Source organism: Temnothorax curvispinosus, unplaced genomic scaffold (genome assembly GCF_003070985.1).
Source record: "Temnothorax curvispinosus isolate PA1 unplaced genomic scaffold, ASM307098v1 QBEX01016430.1, whole genome shotgun sequence".
NCBI lineage: Eukaryota > Metazoa > Arthropoda > Insecta > Hymenoptera > Formicidae > Temnothorax > Temnothorax curvispinosus.
The window spans coordinates 661,192-678,614 of NW_020226210.1; the positions used below are offsets into that span (position 1 = coordinate 661,192).

Consider the following 17,423-nt stretch of genomic DNA (forward strand, 5'->3'; position numbering starts at 1 on the left):
TAAAATAAAAGAAGAGGCGATACCGAATCTAGAAGATGCGGAAGAACGCTTTTACTTGCAAACAGCTGAGAGTTATCTTCATTTATCGTCGGCATAAACAAACCATTTCAGCGCGTTGCGCATGAAGCAGGCCGGTCCCGTTCAAGAGCGCGGATAAACGAATTAATCCGGGATGAGGGAAGGTAACGTCAATGACGCGCACGTGAATGCAACCAATTTTATTCTGTTGTCCGTTACATAGGGCGGCGTTCGTCGAAACATTCGTGTCCAGTTTTCGCAGGATTAATCGAGAGCTGCGCTAAAAAGGTACTCGCCGTTCCTGAGGCGTTTTATGGATGACTAATCGGCGCGAGAAAAGTGCCGATGAAAAAGTTGACTATATTTAGCTATTTTTTTTGCGTTTATTAATAAATATTAGTAACAGTCAGTTAGTGAGAGGCAACGGTATTGACATACTGATAATATTTATCTAAGCGAGCGCGCTTTATCGGGAGATCCGTCGTCTCGCAGGGAGATCCCACTCTCCCTGCGACGCTCTTCAAAGAACTGAACGCGTCGACATTAATTAAAAATAAATATTAAGATAAATGCGAAGTGTCGATATAGCTTTCGTGAATATATATATAATGTAATTAAAATGTCAAATCGGAATGTCAAATTAACTGTTTCACGGGGTGGGAAAGGGATATGGGAAGGGGGGGAGGGCTTTTGTATCTTTCTCGCTCACTTCGTTCTCAGCGTCATTTTTCTGCAATCCGGCTTTGCACCGCGACGCTTTTCGACTCTCGGCAGAGAGTCCGGAGAGTCCCGGCTCTTCGGTGTTTCCCGGCGTGGGAAACGCAATCGTAGATCCCGTCGATCATCCCTCGCTACCTCTATCTTTCACAGCCAAGAACCATGCACGATGATTCATCGAACATCTCACGAGATCAATCTAGCCGGCGACGCACGCTCGCTGAGCGCGCGGACACGGGCGCGCGTTTTATTATATGAGACGTGCGTGTACAAAGGCAGGGATAACATAGTAATTAAAAAAATCACAGAAATGCCATTATACACGGACAAAAGGCACCGTCGTCTCCTGGGGGAAAGGGGGGAAGAGGGGCGGGGGGAGATGATAGAGACGGGCTCCGACAAGTTGTCTATCACAATTGGCAGATACCTAATGAGATTACATCGTGAAATGCAATAAATAATTCGGAAAATTACTAATATATATCCGCGTTTCTCTCCACTTTTCCCATTTCACATTCGCACCTCTCACATTCGATCGCCTTCTCATCCATCCGTCGTCCTCTTCGTCCATCCGGGGGTCAGGTTGGGTATATCCGTTTACTTGGCGATTCTGCCGAAGATATCCGTGAGATAGCTCCGCGTCTCCAGGCTCTGATGGGGCAGACAGGTGTTCGCGAAGCACGTGAGGTTGTCGACGCTGCAGCCGGTGCATCGGTTGCAACTGCAGATCAGTCCGTCGCCGCACACGCCCCAGGACTCGCTTGGCCCGCCGCAAATCTGCCCGGGGCCCTACGGTAAATCGGCGCCGATAAGAATAACCGCGAAAGCGTCGCGCACTTGTGGAATTCTCATCGACCTCCCAAATCGGGACCAACGAAACGTCGAGGATAAAGACAGAAATAAAAATTGCGCGAATTTATGTTAAATTTTGTAACGTCAAATAAATTTTGTATAAAATAAATGAAATTTTTGTTAAATAAAAAACTGTAACATAACCCGAAATCTGACTGTGACTTGAGCTTCGAATATACGAAACTTTAAATAAAAAATAAAACCGAAATTTTATTCAACTTTATAGTAAATCTTGAATTTTGGGACGGTACTTAACCCTTAAATGCCACATCTCTCAAGAATCTCGTAAATGACATGAGGGGTCTAAAAGACCCCAGCATGAAAAATGTCTCCTTACTCATTGCTTTTTTTATCTTTAGTTATGACAATTTTTTTCAATGTTGTTCAAGGCTTTGAAAAGAGAATAAAATGCTCATATTGTTAAAATTTCAATTTCAACATAGTATAAAAAATTAAAGTAAACTGAGTACTGCTAAGTGTACGAACGTGTAGGTCAATCACTCAACTATCATCAATGGGAGCATATATGAGCTCCATTTTTGGCAAGAATATTTGAAAATATATCATTGTAAAGGGTCTGGGGTCCGCTGGACCCCAGGGGGCATTTAAGGGTTAAAGACGATCTTCTGTAGCGGGACAACGTGTCGTATTATTGTGTAATCGTTAATCGGGCGTTCTTACTCACTTTTCGGCATTCCGAGACACCGCAGAGGGTTGACGTTGTGACACCGAACTCGCACTGATCGCACTGGTCGCCGCAGCTCTCACACATCGGTCTTGCCTCGTGCCGTTGTGCGATCGCGGGATAAGCGTGGCACTTGTCGATCCTGGAAACATTATCAGAATCACGTTAATTGCCGTAACATTTTAATAATTGCGTAAAACTTTATTCATTATTTATACTTCGTTATCACACGTTGTTTTTAATACTTACAGGAAGATCGCGGCCAGGAGGACGATTGCGTGAATAAGTTGGAAGGTAAGCATGGTGATCCGCGCCGATCTGAAACAGAGATGACGTGTACGTGAATCGCCGTGCTTTTCTTTTCATATAGAATTTTACACGAGCTGGTGTAAAATCAAATCGATGAAATTCTTGTTTGAGAATAAAACCCTTAGATATGTCTAAACCATTATCTTTTTACGTATCAATCTTTCGAACCTTTCCTTTATCTCGATAATGAAGACGGCGATCCTTGTGTTTACAATTATAATAGTTGAATGAATCTACAGTATCTCGAAAAGCGGCCGGAGCATGAATTAAATAACGAGGAAAAAAAATAAAATTTACACTAAAGATAAAAATTCATTATTTTTGTCATTTATGACAATGCCTCGCGATAGTTATTAACTAAAAGTGCATTTCCGACACATTTATCAATTTAACACTGCTGAAGCGGCCTTGCGTTTTCATTGATTAGCTTAATTAACGACTTTCGCGGTTCGTATCAAATATCAATGCGAGTTCCATTTATGCCATTTTGATTACGCAGAATATAATTCCTTTGTAAAGGATGATTAATAATTAATCGGTTGCTTCTCGTAGGAAATAATTTGTCTTACTTTTTAAAATAATAACTAATGATTTTCTCATAAATCCCAATTATCGCAACGCCACGGATGCGGATTATCTTTCTAGTTACCGAGTTCAATCACCCCGCTTCAGTGTCTCGGCATTATGCGCAGCAATCCGGCACAGAATCGACAGAAATATCGAGGAGGTAGATATCAGCGTGCCAGCAAAATCGATCTCTCATCGCCAATGTGCCACTATATAGCTGCTACATGTTTGCAGCGCGAGCACGTAGGGCGAATGGTATTTCGGGCCTTCTCTTCCTCTTTCTTTTTCTCCAAGGTACACCAAAAATGTGTTGTACAAATGATTCGCTGCAGAATCCAATTATATTCGTTCGAGAAAACGCACGTATATATAATTAAGTCTGGGTAAGAGATCGAAGGGCGTTCTTCTATCCGCCAGAAGGTCGCGTGTTACCTTACGACATATATCCAGGAGTTGAAGAATAAAAAATGCGTGGATCTCGATAGATTCGCCAAAACACAAACACACCAGGTGATGCGCACTTCAGTGTCTGACATAAAGGCACTTCAAGACATACGGCCATCAAATGTAGCGTGAAGAATCAACCGTGACATATCTACAATGAAGTAGAATCTATATGATGCTCTAACATGTCTGTAGAGATTCACGATTATACTATTTATTCCATGGAAACGCTAGTGAACAAAAACATGATGATGATGGATGATGATGATGATAATGATGATGATGATGATAACGATAATAATGACGATAATGATACTGCAGTCGCGATGCGAGAACCGCGGAAAAGCGTTCGTGCCGGCGACTCGTCGCGCGAATTAAACGGGCAAAACTGATGTCCCACATCGCCACGATGGTCCCCACTCTGCATATAGCGAAACGGTTTAGTCGCAGCCTCCGTGACTCCGTGACGCGGGGCGTGATTTATCGATAAATGTAGAAGAGCGAAAGGGCAACCGAACCAAGGCGTACCATTGCCGAACTCCTTCGCCTTAGGAACGGGTCCAATTGTTTTCCTTCGCCGCTGATGCATCTGCCATCCCCCTTCGATCGAGCGCTTATCAAAGCTTGCTAGAAATTCAGAACGGCGTAAGACGGTCCGAGTTCGAGAGAAATTAAAAGCGACCGGGAAAGTCGGACTGCACAGCAATAAGTTCCGCAATCTCCCGACGCGGTGAAAGTAAGGCTGAGATAAGGTGATTTTTAATTAACGATATTTATCGGTATAATAGATGATGCAGCCACAACATACATGATTAGTCTCATTAATATGTCATTAATGCGATTAGTTTCTCATCTTTACTTTGTTTTTGTTTACCGATTTATCGGTTATTTTTCTCGGACTGTCGTAACTGTGCGTTCAGCGTAAACTTTGATAATTCAGAATTTATAACAGTAAGATTAAATAAATAAAATCCTAATTTGCATTAACCGCGGTTCGCCGGTCACACGCGATCTGACCGTGCGACTTTGCGGAATCTCTTTGCGCTAAACAAATTCGAGAGGTGGATTTTTTAAACTCTCCCCGGGTTCGTTGGCCGAAAAGACGCGTTGTTTCTCGGAGTAAAAGCAAACAAGCGGATCACTCCCGCTATTCTGTCCGATTGTGCTAATAATAAACACAAACATTTTGCGCGGCCACATGATCCACTTTCCGCCGAACAAGGCTTCCCTTCTTCCCTCCCACGACTGTTCATAAACATCCGTTCATAAACAAGGAAATTGCGCCGGCTGACTCAGCATTGATACTCGAATCTCGCGGCCTCCTTTACTCCGTTGTTCTGTTTCGGCGAGCGCAAATGTGGGTGCGACAAAAAAAAAGAATTTACTTTATCTTGCATTTGTCTTCCTTATCTATTATGCAGTAATCCTTATCTATTAACTTCCTTGTTTTGTATAATTGTGTCGCAATCTTATCTATATATGTTTGTAGGTCATTATTTTCGGAGTCCAGAATAATAATCTTCCTGCCGCTATATAAATATTGCAATTGGAGACTTTGATCCCTCTAAAAGCGCAATAAATATGATAAAACAACACTGATTCGACCTTCTAATCCCGTATTTATCACTGTCTTTTCTCTTTGGACTCTCTCGGAGATGCACGAACCCAAAGTACGATCCTGAACGCGCCGTAATTATTTTTTCCGCGAATTCCGCGAACAATATTTGTTATTCGTGTCAGCGCATCTATATATGCGCTGTTCTAATATCGTGTATCTCGAGCCGTGTCAGCAAATGCGCAATCGGCGCATGTTTCCACAAAAAAAAATCATTATTAAAATAAGATAATGGAAATGCAGATATGGCGTCAGACGGCGCGTCTTGTGCAATATTTTCGTCTCGCGCAGACACCGGCTACGTTCGGTTTGCGTGTTCGCGGCCTTTTGTTTGAGAGGGAGCTGCGGGAACGAAAGAATATCACGCTTTTCGGGGTGCACAAAAGCGCGACCGCTGATTATTTGCGGAGATGCTACATCCTTCTCATTGTGGGTCATTGCGTCGAACCGCGGAGTCTTTCTAAATTTCGCTGGGAGACGGCGTAAAATTAGCTATCCCAGACGACGCGGACGGCTGGCCGATTCCCTCTCGATGAGTGAAAACATACGTGCCGCGAGAACCGGGTCAATGACACGTGCAACATGCAGGTATTCAAAATCCAATTTCCGATTCTTAGGCTATATAAACCGATTTCGTGCGTTACTAGAAAAGAAAAGCGAACACCGTGTAAATGCGAACAAGAGAAATTTTGAAGCTGCCAACGCGCGCGCTAAACGCGACTCCGCTACGTTTAATATATACGAGTGCAATCTCCGTGTTAAATAAATAAGAATTGGAACGTGGCGCACAAATACGGCCCACGTTTCTTTAAGAAACAATAAATGTCGCTGTTTATTTTCGCTGGCACTATTGCACCGGAACTAATCTCACGTGGCGGTCGCGCGTATTGATGTTTCCGTGGTCACATCGACGCAATCATCGGTACTAGGAATCAGCGGAATCATCGGTTAAAATCGTGCTCTCCGCGACAGTAGTGAATGACGCGCATCGTCAGACAACGTTGAAATTCGGCGCATGGAATTCTCAATGAATTCACGGTGTGATTAACCCTTCGAATTTAGCCCGAAATAATTTCGCCACAGATTTATTTTGCGCGTGTGTAAATGGCTTCGTGTTTTTTTTTATAGTTTCATTGCTTCATTGCGGGTGCATAATTAATATACATAATTAATATACATAAATTTTAATATCATTATTTTACGCGCGATATAAATATTTATGATAGCAGTTTAGAGGAAAATGTTTCATGACACATAAGCCCAAAGTATTGAAATATTTTACACGGTACATTTTGCACGTGGCTGAAAAAAAAAAGAAATAAATAAGTCATGATAGAATTTTTGTAATTTTTAAATTTAATATTTACAGAATATTTAATTCTTGGACGCAAAATTTTCAATCTCAGGAAATCACGGTCTTTAAAACTCGTAGCTAAATCATAAAATACATATAAGATGATAGGCGATAAAAAAATCCAAGTCGGGAAGTTCTGATTATCGCGAATGGTCAGTCTGACAGCTTGTAAGCGTGACTCTGCCATATATAGCGAGTCGAAAATCACGAATGATTTTACAGGACTGCGCGTTCTCCATTCAGCCGGATCGTGTAGGGGTATAACGCGTAGAGAAAATCCGCGAGGGAGCTTTCGCGGTTCGGAAAACATTCGCGTTCCGATGAGACGCGACATCGCGCCTCTGCCTGCTAAGAATAGCCGAAGAAATTTGCGTTGCTCGACGCAGATGCCAAATTCTCCCTCTCCCTATCTCGCGCTCTTTTCTCCTCCGTTTCGTCGTCTATACTCTTCTTCCTCTATTCGCAGTATTCGCACCCGCCCCGTTGGTCCTGTCTCTTCTCTTTATCTTTCGCTGCGGTCTCTCCTTTATTTATTTTTATATATCTTCCTCAGCACCGTTAGATCTCTTCATCCTCCACTCTTTGTTCTCTCCGTTTCTTATTTTCTGATTATATCTCTTCCCTCTTCTGCCACCCTTTTATCCCATCCCTTCTCCACTCTTTCGTTTTCTTTCTCTCTCTCTCTCTCTCTCGCTCATTTTCTGTCACATGCACGTATTCACGTACACACATCGTCTTATTTCGTTGCTCCGCTAGTACAAAGACCGACTGGACGGTCAGTCTCGTACCAGTTAGCATTCGTTTTGGACGTGTGCGATCAAACAAACGGCAGCGGCGAAGTCGTTCCATAGTGAGACCCCGCAAAGACATATCTTTTGAAAGTGAATCTCGAGTCTCGATAATACGGAAGAGCTAAAGGATTTTCAGAGAGAAGGAGAAAAAATTCGGTTCCCGAAATTCGCGATTGTCTCGTGAAGAGTTGAATACCCCTTCATCGTCGTTTCAAAGTGAGTAGCTGGGGCACCTTCGATATTTATTTGTTCAATCCGTTCTAATTCTAACAATCAAATTATGTGTTTTGCATGTATAAATATCAAAAAATCAATATATATTGTACGAAGTCGTATGTTTTAATTTTGAATGCAATTTTATTCTTTAAAATCTCTGACTGACTGTTAGATATGTATGTAACCAGTATAAGATCACAATTGGAATAAAATTAAATATAAGAAAGATGTTACGTTATGTTAGCTTATAATTATGTGTCTATAGTATCAGTGTGAATGCAAGTAATTCTCTCTTTTTACCATTTTAACGTTGCAGTTTAATTTAAATTTTGATACATTGAGAAGATTATAGAATCAGAAACGAATAATAATCAGAGTCACCTCATGGTAATTAATTCGTAAAAGAAATTTAATAAAGAATTAAGAGTAAACACGTGTCTCGGACGAGGCAAACGTATCGTAGAACCGATTGCCTCGGGCCTGTGATGATTGCATATTTAAAGATTCCCATCGCGTGGTTTGAGCTAAATGCGGCGTCTGATTCTGCGTCTTATTTACTTCGTACACAGATCACCTTCAATGTAGACGTGGAGCAACAATCGGATAGGTAGGCACGTTTGGCACTAAATATGCTTTGACGTATATGACCTATGTTTTCATTTCTATTTAATACCTCTTTGAATTATGAAATAAACTGTTTGTGAAATTTTTCACATTGCCTCCTGTTATTTTTAGGCATTTTCTTAAAAGGCGAGACTCACGCGGTAAAACGAATTTCCAATTAAGTTGCAAGAAGAATAAATCAAAGCAAAACGAAGGAAAATCAGATTTATCGTTAAAATTCGAAATCAAAATTGCACCTTTTTTGATATCTTTGCGACAAAATTCGAAAGCAGCCGACTTTTATACGCGCGTGGTAAGTGTCGTCGTCTGTTAACGATTCAGGATCAATATTTTCGATGCACGTGCACTTTAGATTTGCACCGGAAGTCGAACAAACATGTTTACTATTAACTGCTGACCCAACCAAAACATTGTGTGTCAACCACAAAATGCAATTTTCGAAATTTGTGCCAAACGTGCCACGTTGCCCCCGCATTTTTACATTGACCAATGTATACCTCATCGAATCATCTGACGTGTGTCTCTTCACGTGCGTCATCATGGATGTGCAAAATTTTGCCAAGAAAAAGAAACATTTTAATTAATTAATAAGTATATTAGTCATATTTCGCGAACCGCATGTGCGAGTTAAAATTTTATAATAATACCTAATAATTCCAATTCATGAAATTGGACGATTTCCTCGCGAGAGAGGTGAGATGGACTGATTTTCTCGAGAAAAAATCAGTCGGAGGAAAATGAACTATTTAATTATCGTCTGTACTGTCCCCCCCCCCCTCACGTCAAGAAATATAGGCGGTTCCCAATTCTCAAAGGATAACAAACAAATCACGCATACCAGACTATAAATATACAGAAACAGAACGATTGGTATGGTAAACCGTGAAAGCGAAACGGAAGCACATCGCTTTCTCTTCCTCGCTCAAGAAAGAGTAAGAGGGAAAGAGAGAAGGCACAAATCTTTGCGTGAAGAGAGGCGTCTCGCGGTTAGAAATAGGTTGAAGTGCGTCCGATATAGAGAAGCCGCGTGATGCAGAAGATTTGAAGATCTACGTTAGACGACTTGCCAAGAGCGACGCGATGCGAACGATTTCTGGCGGCATGGCACGCTGATCGAGCTCATTTGAGCTCAATGTCGTTCTCCTCTCGGAATTCCGAGCTTGTCGTTAAGCAATTAGCGAATTTTCCAAGCTTGCGATTAATGTATTAGACTTTATTAATTGAACTTGGTTTACCGTTTATTGATCGTTCTTCAAAAAATGTCTATGCATCCTAACGAAACAATCGATAAAAAAAAAAAACTACCTGAGGATATTAGATAATTCGCAGCGATAATAATAAATATGATTGCTATAATGTAGTACATAGATATGTGACTTTTAATTAATTTTATAAATGATAAGATAAAATTTCGAAGAACACGTTTGATTTGTTGCACGATTCAATTGAGGTATTTGATATTGCATTTCTCTTGATGTATGATGTTACAGATGCTTACGCAACGTGCGAAATTTTATGAAGAAAGAGAAAAAATTTAATTTATAAATAACATTTTCGAAAACCACGTTCTAAAATTTTATAATAATTCAATATTTGAAATTTGGACGGCTTCTTCGCGAGAAAAATGAGACGGAATTCCGTACATCGAGGATAACCGGTTGGAAGAAGAGAAACTATTTGATTATATCATTTCTGCTAGTTATACAACGTCAAAGTATACGTTCCCGAAGAGTAATAAATAAGCAACGCATACTAGACTGCGGATAAATATACAAAGATCGGGGAGGCTCTCAAAATTATTGTGTGTTTGATGTTCAGAGAGAAGAAATTAAAAAAAACCTACAAACTCTTGAAATTGATATTGACGAAAAAAAATCTATATTTTTCTTGTTTAATTTCAGGATTGACGAGATGGGTATGATAGCGCGCGTGAGGCGTCGCGTCCGCGCGAACTCGCTGACGGTCGACAAGGAGAAAACGGCGCAAAGTGTCTGCCTTCTAAGCGCGGTTCTTCTTCTGCCCTATTGCCCGCGCGGCCCGCTGCCGCTTCTGCCGTCGCCCGCACCGGTCCTGTATTCAGCCCTCGTCCTGCCGGTCGTCTTAAGCGCGAATTACAGGTACCCGGTCCCGACCCTCAAGACTCTCGCCGAGGCGGCCAAAGGTACGAACGGATACTCCGACACTGACCTCTCCACATCCACATTAGCTTCTCGATTTTATCTTCAAACTAAACTGGGAAACCGACTTTTCCACTCCAGATCCTTGTGATCTGAATCATTTTTCTTCTAGAATATCGCTTTTCGGAATTCGAAATGAATTTTTAACAACGAGATCACCAATGCAATGGTTCTCTCTTTAGCTCCGAGACGACATCGGCTAAAGCTGAATTTTATTTAAAAAAAAATTTAACGGTTTTTTCAGATGATATGGATGTAGGATTTTTAATCATATAGGTAGTCCACTTTTTAATTTATAAAAAATAACATTTAAATCGCGGTATAATGTAGCATCGTGATATGTTTCAATCTCAGCTGAATCGATACGGACGGATCGGAACGGATTAATTAGAACATTGTACTCGCAATCAGTGTATGATAACGCGTACACAGTTAAATATTAAAAGATGAAAGTTAAACTAATACCCTGAGTTAAATAACATTTTGTTATTTTTAACTACCATATGTGTCGAAATTTAACAAAAAGTAGTATTATTTTAACTTCACATAGTTTAATTAAATTAACGACGTATTGAGTAGGAACAATGGCGATCTATAGAAGTGTTTAAAAACGATCGAAGTTGAGTTAAATTCGACACTATGAATGACAGTGTAACATTAGTAGTACATGTCAATTGGTTCAAACTATACAAATCGAGTAGTGCAGAAGTAGCCGCGTTCCGCGAGCTTCGCGAGGAATTGGCCTAGGTCGCGTCTACCACGACCGTTGTCCTCGCGCACTCACCTGAACTCTAGAATCCTCTCGCTGCCTATACCGTTGGTCTCGTCACTAATCGGCGATGATCCTTGTCGCGCAGACGTCAAGTCGCTCAATGCACGGCCGGAGACGGAGCGCGGTTAGTTTTATAGGTAGCAGAGGCAGGCCCTCCGTCCTGATGTCTTCCAACCGGGGGATGGGAGATCCTTCGGTTGCCATGTGAAATCCTACGGGTTCCACGTAGCCGCACACCGCTACGTCGCCTCCTCCAGCATCCGTCCTTGTCTCGTCCTGCACCGCCATGTCGTCGGTGACTCGTCCTGACTGACGTCCAATGTCCATTAATATGCAAATCTTCTCTCGCCGGCTCTCTCTTGGGACTCGTTACTAAAAATGAAGTCGATCATTCATCGAAGCCACGTCAATTACGTTATACTCAATTAACTCTTTCTCTCCCTCCCCCTCACTCTCTCGCTCTCTTTATCTATCTCTTTCTTTGCTCCCCCCCTTTCTCTCTCTCTCTCTCTCTTTGGTGCACGCTCGCGCTTATCAGCATCAGCTGGCAACAAGTTTACGATTATTAACGTAAAGCACGCCCTGTCATGTTATTCAGCAACCTGTCATCCTTCAATAAAATCCTCAACGAAGGGTTGATCGTTGGTCGGTTCCACCTCTGGAAAATCACTCACGATGACGCGCTCCTATCGTATCGCTTCTCTGCAACTTTGCTCTCTTTCCTCTTCGGGAAGCGAAGGATGAGCGTGACGATGGAAAAGAGCGAGACGAGAGAGAGAAGGAGGAAGAGGAAGGAGGAATCTATCTCCGTGGCGAACGCATATCAATGTGTTCTTGTATTTAATAATAACGAGATGTCGCGTGTCTGCGCGTTTCTTTTTTGCTCGCCTCCGCATATCCTCGCCTCGTCAGCGCAAACGTTAAAATAATCTTCCCTGATAATTATGAGGACGGTAGCGGCTATAAACGGTTTTTGTTCTACCGTTCGAGAATCAGTCGGAGGCAGGTTGTATCTTTCACGAATCGCCTCCGTCACGTGGCCGATTTGTATCCTCAAAATATGATTATATTGATTGAACGAACTATATAGGGTTCACGCTCGTCTCGATCATCCGATTTTTGCCTGGTGGTGAACGTAAATAGCAACGTATAGACGTTTTTTGTATAAGGCCGCTATAAAAATTGAAGTCATCGATCTGCGTTAGTTACTTCATCATGCCGACGGTGCACCGCGCCGGCTTGAGCTATAACAGTAAAAAATTGCCTTTCGAGAATCCACGCTTCTCAAGTTATAATTTGGAGGTATAAATTAAGAAAGCTTTCTTCAACGTTGTAATCTCAAAGTATAAATTAAAGTTAATCGCTCCTTCGAACGCGAATATTCGAAATTCGGCGCTGGACTGCATTTTCGAGTTATAAACGCCAATCCCCGATATCTCTAAGGCGCGATGATATGAAAAATCCGGATTGAACATCGATCTCTTTCGTTATCATGTAGAACCGCATTAATCTTGTTCCCTTTTGTATGAAGAACCGTCAAGAGACCCGTCCCGTTCTCTACTGAACGTTTAAATAAAAGTCGCCTTTCGAGTTCCTAACACAACAATTACAAATTATTTTTACGTCAACATTCTTTGACCATTAATGGAGGCGCGAAGCAAAATTAAATCTCTGTTCTTTGTATTGAGGCAAAAATAATATTTTTATTTTGCATCAAGGTGAAATTAAATTCTTCATTTTGCATCGAGGAAATTAAATCCCCGCGTATTCTGCATCGAGGCAAAGAATTAAATTCCTCATTTTGTATGGATTATGTTACGATGTTAAAAGATGGAGCCAAGAGAGCCTGGCATCCCTTGAATCGCTTCCTGAGACGGCTGTACGCGCCGGTGGACCGCGCGGAGAATCTCTTCCTAAAGATGCGCAATCTCTCCGTCATGGCGAACCAGATAGTGTTCCTGATCCTGGCCGACAAGGTGCTGCTGCCGCAGCAGAGGCTGACCTGCCTGTACACGCTTATGTTCTACAACGTGATAGCCTACTGTGTGAGCTACATCAAGGAGCTGATCCAGAAGGAGGACTGGTCGCCATACGTCACCCTGACTGAGCGATCCAAGATCAAGCATCTCGCGATGTCGGCCACCAAGATCGTGCTCGAGTGGACCAAGGCGGTGACGTTCGTCGTCACACTGACCTTCATGCTTCTCGTGTTCGGACTGGAGCAAGGTCTTGATAACTACAAGTGAGAAACTTAATCGGGATCTCTGATCCACATAAATGATTAAGAATATCACAATTGTCCCTCTGCTTGTTATATAATTAATATTATTAAGTTTGCTTTCAATTTTTCGTAGATTTGTTGAGATAGTAATTTCTCTACTTATATTTTGTGTTTTCCAAAGAAAATTAATAATTCCGATTTGTATAATAATTAAGTATCTGTACACTGAAAAAAAATTTTTTTATATTTAAAAAGCCTTATTTGAATACTCCTAACAACATATTTACTTAATATAATCACATATTTATTTAGAATTAGATATCTTTACTTACTTTACTTAAATTAAGTAAAAATATCTAATTCTAAATAAATATGTGATTATATTAAGTAAATATGTTGTTAGGAGTATTCAAGTAAGGCTTTTTAAATATGAAAAAATTTTTTTTTCAGTGTATGTCTTTCTGATCTCTTTAATTATTTAATCTCAATATTTTGCAGACCCTCAATGATCTACACAGTGATCACGTGGATTTATTATTCGGCGACGGAGAAAGTTTTCGTCGAGATGTTCCCGACGATCCTGGGCTTCCTGCAGCTGGAAGCGTTGGAGAACATCGAGAATCTGTACGCGCCGGTGATACTTCGTTGCTTCACGATCGCCATGTCGGCGATCTTCAGCGTCCTACTGTTGCCGTCGGCTTCTTGGAGGTTCCTGATGGTCGCCACGTATCTGAACGTGTATCTGCGATGGAAGGAACTGGCGGCGAATTCGGGCGCGGTGCTGCGACGGGAACGCGAGGTGCTGAATCGCTACAGGAAGGCGACCGTCGAGGAAATCGAGAGGTTCGACGACGTGTGCGCGGTGTGCCTGTGCGGCATGACGAAGGCCAGGGTGACACCCTGCCATCATCTTTTCCACGCGGACTGTCTGCGACAATGCTTGAAGACCAGCGACAAATGTCCCATGTGCAAACGCGAGCTCAAGTTCGACTAGATTTAAACGACACGTCGGGAAATATATATACTCTTTTAATTGCCTCCAGAAAGATTTACGAGATTCTCGGAACACGCCGTGTCGAAGAAGACGAGGGAAGAGGGAGACGTATGTGGATGACATTTCGCGTCTGGAAGATTTACGCCGTCTTTTATATATTTCGATTTACGACGTCATTGGCGTCGAAAAGATTTACAGCGTCTTTTTAGTTTTCTGAAGGGTTTAAGAGAAGATTCAGGACGACATTCTTGAACCCTTGTATTATTCGAGGAAAGAAATCAAACAGAGAGGGAGGAAGAGCTTGCGATATTGTGGAATATCGGTAATATTCGCCTGGGGAATGCATGTTCCTTTAGATATACTTTACTGTGATATAGATCAACATCATACACAGAAAAAAAGATGTGTTAAATCAAGACTTATATACTTGTATACATATAAGCAAGAATCTGTAATCTTTTTATAAGAATTTCAACTTTTTTTTCTTAATTAAACTATAAAATACCTTCATTTAAACAAGTTTTCTTCGTTTAAGGCAATTTTTCTCATTTCAAGATTATAGATTTAACACTTTTTTTTCTGTGTAACTTTTAGGATTATACAAAAATATATTACACGTTATTATGTCGGTCAGTTCGTGACCGACACCTAATTCGTAACTTTAACCGGCGAATGGAAATACGCTTATTTTGTATTACTATCTTTCATTAATGTATCGTTAATGTAATGTTGGGGAAAAACTGCGAACTGCGTTATTTATATGTACATTTGTTAAGTATTTTTTCCATTGCGTTTTGCACGAATCAAAACAGCTTGTTACAATATGAAATAATGGAAAATTGTTTCGCAACAAATTGTCGATAGAGTTAATAGAGTAGGATTTTAAAATAGCGCAGTTTTGTACGCTACAATTTGTTTCTTAGAAATCGTATGAAGTAAGCTTGTAAAAGCCATATGATAATGCAATTAAGAAATCGAATAGTATTAAAAGATTTCTCTGTAGTCCTAATTCTCATATTCGACATGTAAAAACGTAGTCTAACAAAGCTTCATTTTCTCAGGAGTTACGGCAGATAGAATAAACTCTTATTCCACTGAAACTGTCAATATCTTATACGTTTTTTTTTTAAGTAATTTGTCGCTTACTTGAGCGGTAAATGAAAAAAATGTTTTTCTTCTTATATTAAAATGTTTATTTGCTTCTATCGCTTTCTATATTCTACCAGGAATTCATGTAACATTATTAAATGTATGAATTCATATTTCGAGCTGGAAATACATGTTGTATTTGTACGTATTCTCTATGTGTAAAGTGAAATCTCTCCAAATTCTTTTGTACAGCATCAAACGCTCATTCCTCTCCATCAAACTTCCGAGTGGTGTTTATATATTCGCCATCGGGACTGTCGTAATTTTCTATCGCAGGCGTTTTTAACGGACCTTTCGCTGTATACGGTAAAAGCCCTAAATCTATCTAAAAACATAGACGTATGAATTTAAATTATGCTGTAACAGATTCTTATGGAAAATTATTTATAACTACGGGACAAAAAGTAATCATGCTCAGTTTAATTCTCCGAGTAAAATTAATAATTACTTGTATCGCTTCTTGATACAGGTCTTCTGATTCCGCTCTCAGTTCGTCGAGTGCTTTTTGCTGCGAATAAAAGATAGAATCTATCGTCTGAACGGTAACCAAATGCTGTTGAGTTTTATATCTGTTCCAGTCCTTTTGCAACAAAACTCTGGACTCCGCTTCCTCTTCCGATATCGGCGGAAGCTTCCGCAGCCTTTGCCTTAAATCAATTTTCACAGTTAATATATCATAGATATAAGAACAATACAAAATTGTTCATTAATTATATTCATCCTGCATATAATTTGTCTCATACAATATGCTTGCGTGCATGAAAAACTTACTGCCTTTCATCTATTAATTTCGATGGCACTTCCAACTCGTCGACTGGTTTCAGTTGCTTAGCTTGCTTCTGTAACCTGCGAATTTGCTTTTCTAACTTCCTCTTCTTTCTTTCTTCTCGTGCCCTGATAATCGCGGGGTCTATTCTTTTCTTTTTCTTTAATGGTTCTCCTCTATAAAACGAATAAAGAGGATTACAACATGATTGTATATCGCTATAATATGTATGTAAGATACCGTAAGAAATGTTACAATGGCAACTTACAAAAGCGCGTTGCTAACTCTGAAATACAACGGATTGGTGCATGCCGAGATGTTTCGAACGCCAGGTATAGCGTGCACCGATAATCTGAAAGAAAAAACGGCAGATCAATTTTCGTGGGAAACTTACTTTAAGGGGATCCTAAAGACGTTTGTATTACCGACCGAATTCTATATCTGTCCTTGTATAGACAATGATGATAGACAAGGATAGACATGGTTATAGGTTATAATTTCTTCGAAGCTCTCATTTTTATTCCAGGCTTTCAATCTCAATTTCAAAGGTATGTTATTGTTTGTGCACGTCTTCTGAAGGGTGGGAACATTTCATTTCGTACATATTACTTATACAACTGTTTATATTAGAAAATGAGGTAACAACATTTTTAATTTTTTTCAATTATTACTAATTATTTTACATTCCCACCCTTCATTAGTACCTATACTTTACTCCTGTAAAAGGATTTTGCGATCTATAAAGCCGTTTCAAAATTAGACCTTTGACTGTAATTGTCGGTAATTGAGTCACTTTAGCATCCCCTTAATGTTGCTGTACAATCTACGGTCGAGTCACATCGACAACGTAAATCATGTTATCGAAACCAATTATTTAAACTATTATTTAATAATTTATTTCAATCAGTGAATTTAGATTAATATTATTATTTAGATAATTAAAATGTCATCGTGCGTAATTACCGCGATAACGCAGGCAACAAATTCAAGACGCTCATCCTCCTGTGGGATAACCTCCTCACACTTCTCACTTGCATGAAAACAGACCGAGGCCTGTTCGTTTTCGCTGCACTTCTGAACTAGTGCAATAAGTTAGAATGAAAGAAAATATATATTTGTTTCATTCTAACTTATTGCACTACGTTGCACCAG

The 17,423-nt window shown here is 40.4% G+C and overlaps 3 protein-coding genes across 3 annotated transcripts; 1 reads left to right on the forward strand and 2 right to left on the reverse strand.

Moving 5' to 3' along the window:
• Positions 1-203: 203 nt before the first annotated feature.
• Positions 204-11,301, reverse strand: LOC112466641 (neuroparsin-A-like). Its single transcript, XM_025034845.1, has 4 exons — positions 11,154-11,301; positions 2,522-2,590; positions 2,273-2,414; positions 204-1,524 (listed from the first exon to the last, which is right to left on the reverse strand). Exons 2-4 carry the CDS (start codon positions 2,572-2,574, stop codon positions 1,333-1,335), a joined length of 387 nt encoding a protein of 128 aa, XP_024890613.1. The 5' UTR covers positions 2,575-2,590; positions 11,154-11,301; the 3' UTR covers positions 204-1,332.
• LOC112466640 (ERAD-associated E3 ubiquitin-protein ligase HRD1B-like) lies at positions 7,044-14,817 on the forward strand. Its single transcript, XM_025034844.1, has 4 exons — positions 7,044-7,568; positions 10,094-10,353; positions 12,972-13,383; positions 13,861-14,817. Exons 2-4 carry the CDS (start codon positions 10,104-10,106, stop codon positions 14,354-14,356), a joined length of 1,158 nt encoding a protein of 385 aa, XP_024890612.1. The 5' UTR covers positions 7,044-7,568; positions 10,094-10,103; the 3' UTR covers positions 14,357-14,817.
• A 708-nt stretch (positions 14,818-15,525) lies between these two features.
• On the reverse strand, positions 15,526-17,342 carry LOC112466638 (39S ribosomal protein L40, mitochondrial). Its single transcript, XM_025034842.1, has 5 exons — positions 17,235-17,342; positions 16,540-16,623; positions 16,277-16,447; positions 15,954-16,152; positions 15,526-15,830 (listed from the first exon to the last, which is right to left on the reverse strand). The coding sequence occupies exons 1-5, from the start codon at positions 17,306-17,308 to the stop codon at positions 15,708-15,710; spliced, it is 651 nt and encodes a 216-aa protein (XP_024890610.1). The 5' UTR covers positions 17,309-17,342; the 3' UTR covers positions 15,526-15,707.
• Positions 17,343-17,423: the final 81 nt, after the last annotated feature.

Coding starts and splice junctions, on each gene's coding strand:
- LOC112466638 (XM_025034842.1), bottom strand. CDS start 17,308: ATGCAAGTGAGAAGTGTGAGGAGGTTATCCCACAGGAGGATGAGCGTC. Junction 16,624..17,234: donor TTGTTGCCTGCGTTATCGCG/GTAATTACGCAC, acceptor TTTTTCTTTCAG/ATTATCGGTGCACGCTATAC. Junction 15,831..15,953: donor TGTATCAAGAAGCGATACAA/GTAATTATTAAT, acceptor CTATGTTTTTAG/ATAGATTTAGGGCTTTTACC.
- LOC112466640 (XM_025034844.1), top strand. CDS start 10,104: ATGGGTATGATAGCGCGCGTGAGGCGTCGCGTCCGCGCGAACTCGCTG. Junction 10,354..12,971: donor TCTCGCCGAGGCGGCCAAAG/GTACGAACGGAT, acceptor CGATGTTAAAAG/ATGGAGCCAAGAGAGCCTGG. Junction 13,384..13,860: donor CAAGGTCTTGATAACTACAA/GTGAGAAACTTA, acceptor AATATTTTGCAG/ACCCTCAATGATCTACACAG.
- LOC112466641 (XM_025034845.1), bottom strand. CDS start 2,574: ATGCTTACCTTCCAACTTATTCACGCAATCGTCCTCCTGGCCGCGATC. Junction 2,415..2,521: donor CTCCTGGCCGCGATCTTCCT/GTAAGTATTAAA, acceptor TAATGTTTCCAG/GATCGACAAGTGCCACGCTT. Junction 1,525..2,272: donor GTGTCTCGGAATGCCGAAAA/GTGAGTAAGAAC, acceptor GATTTACCGTAG/GGCCCCGGGCAGATTTGCGG.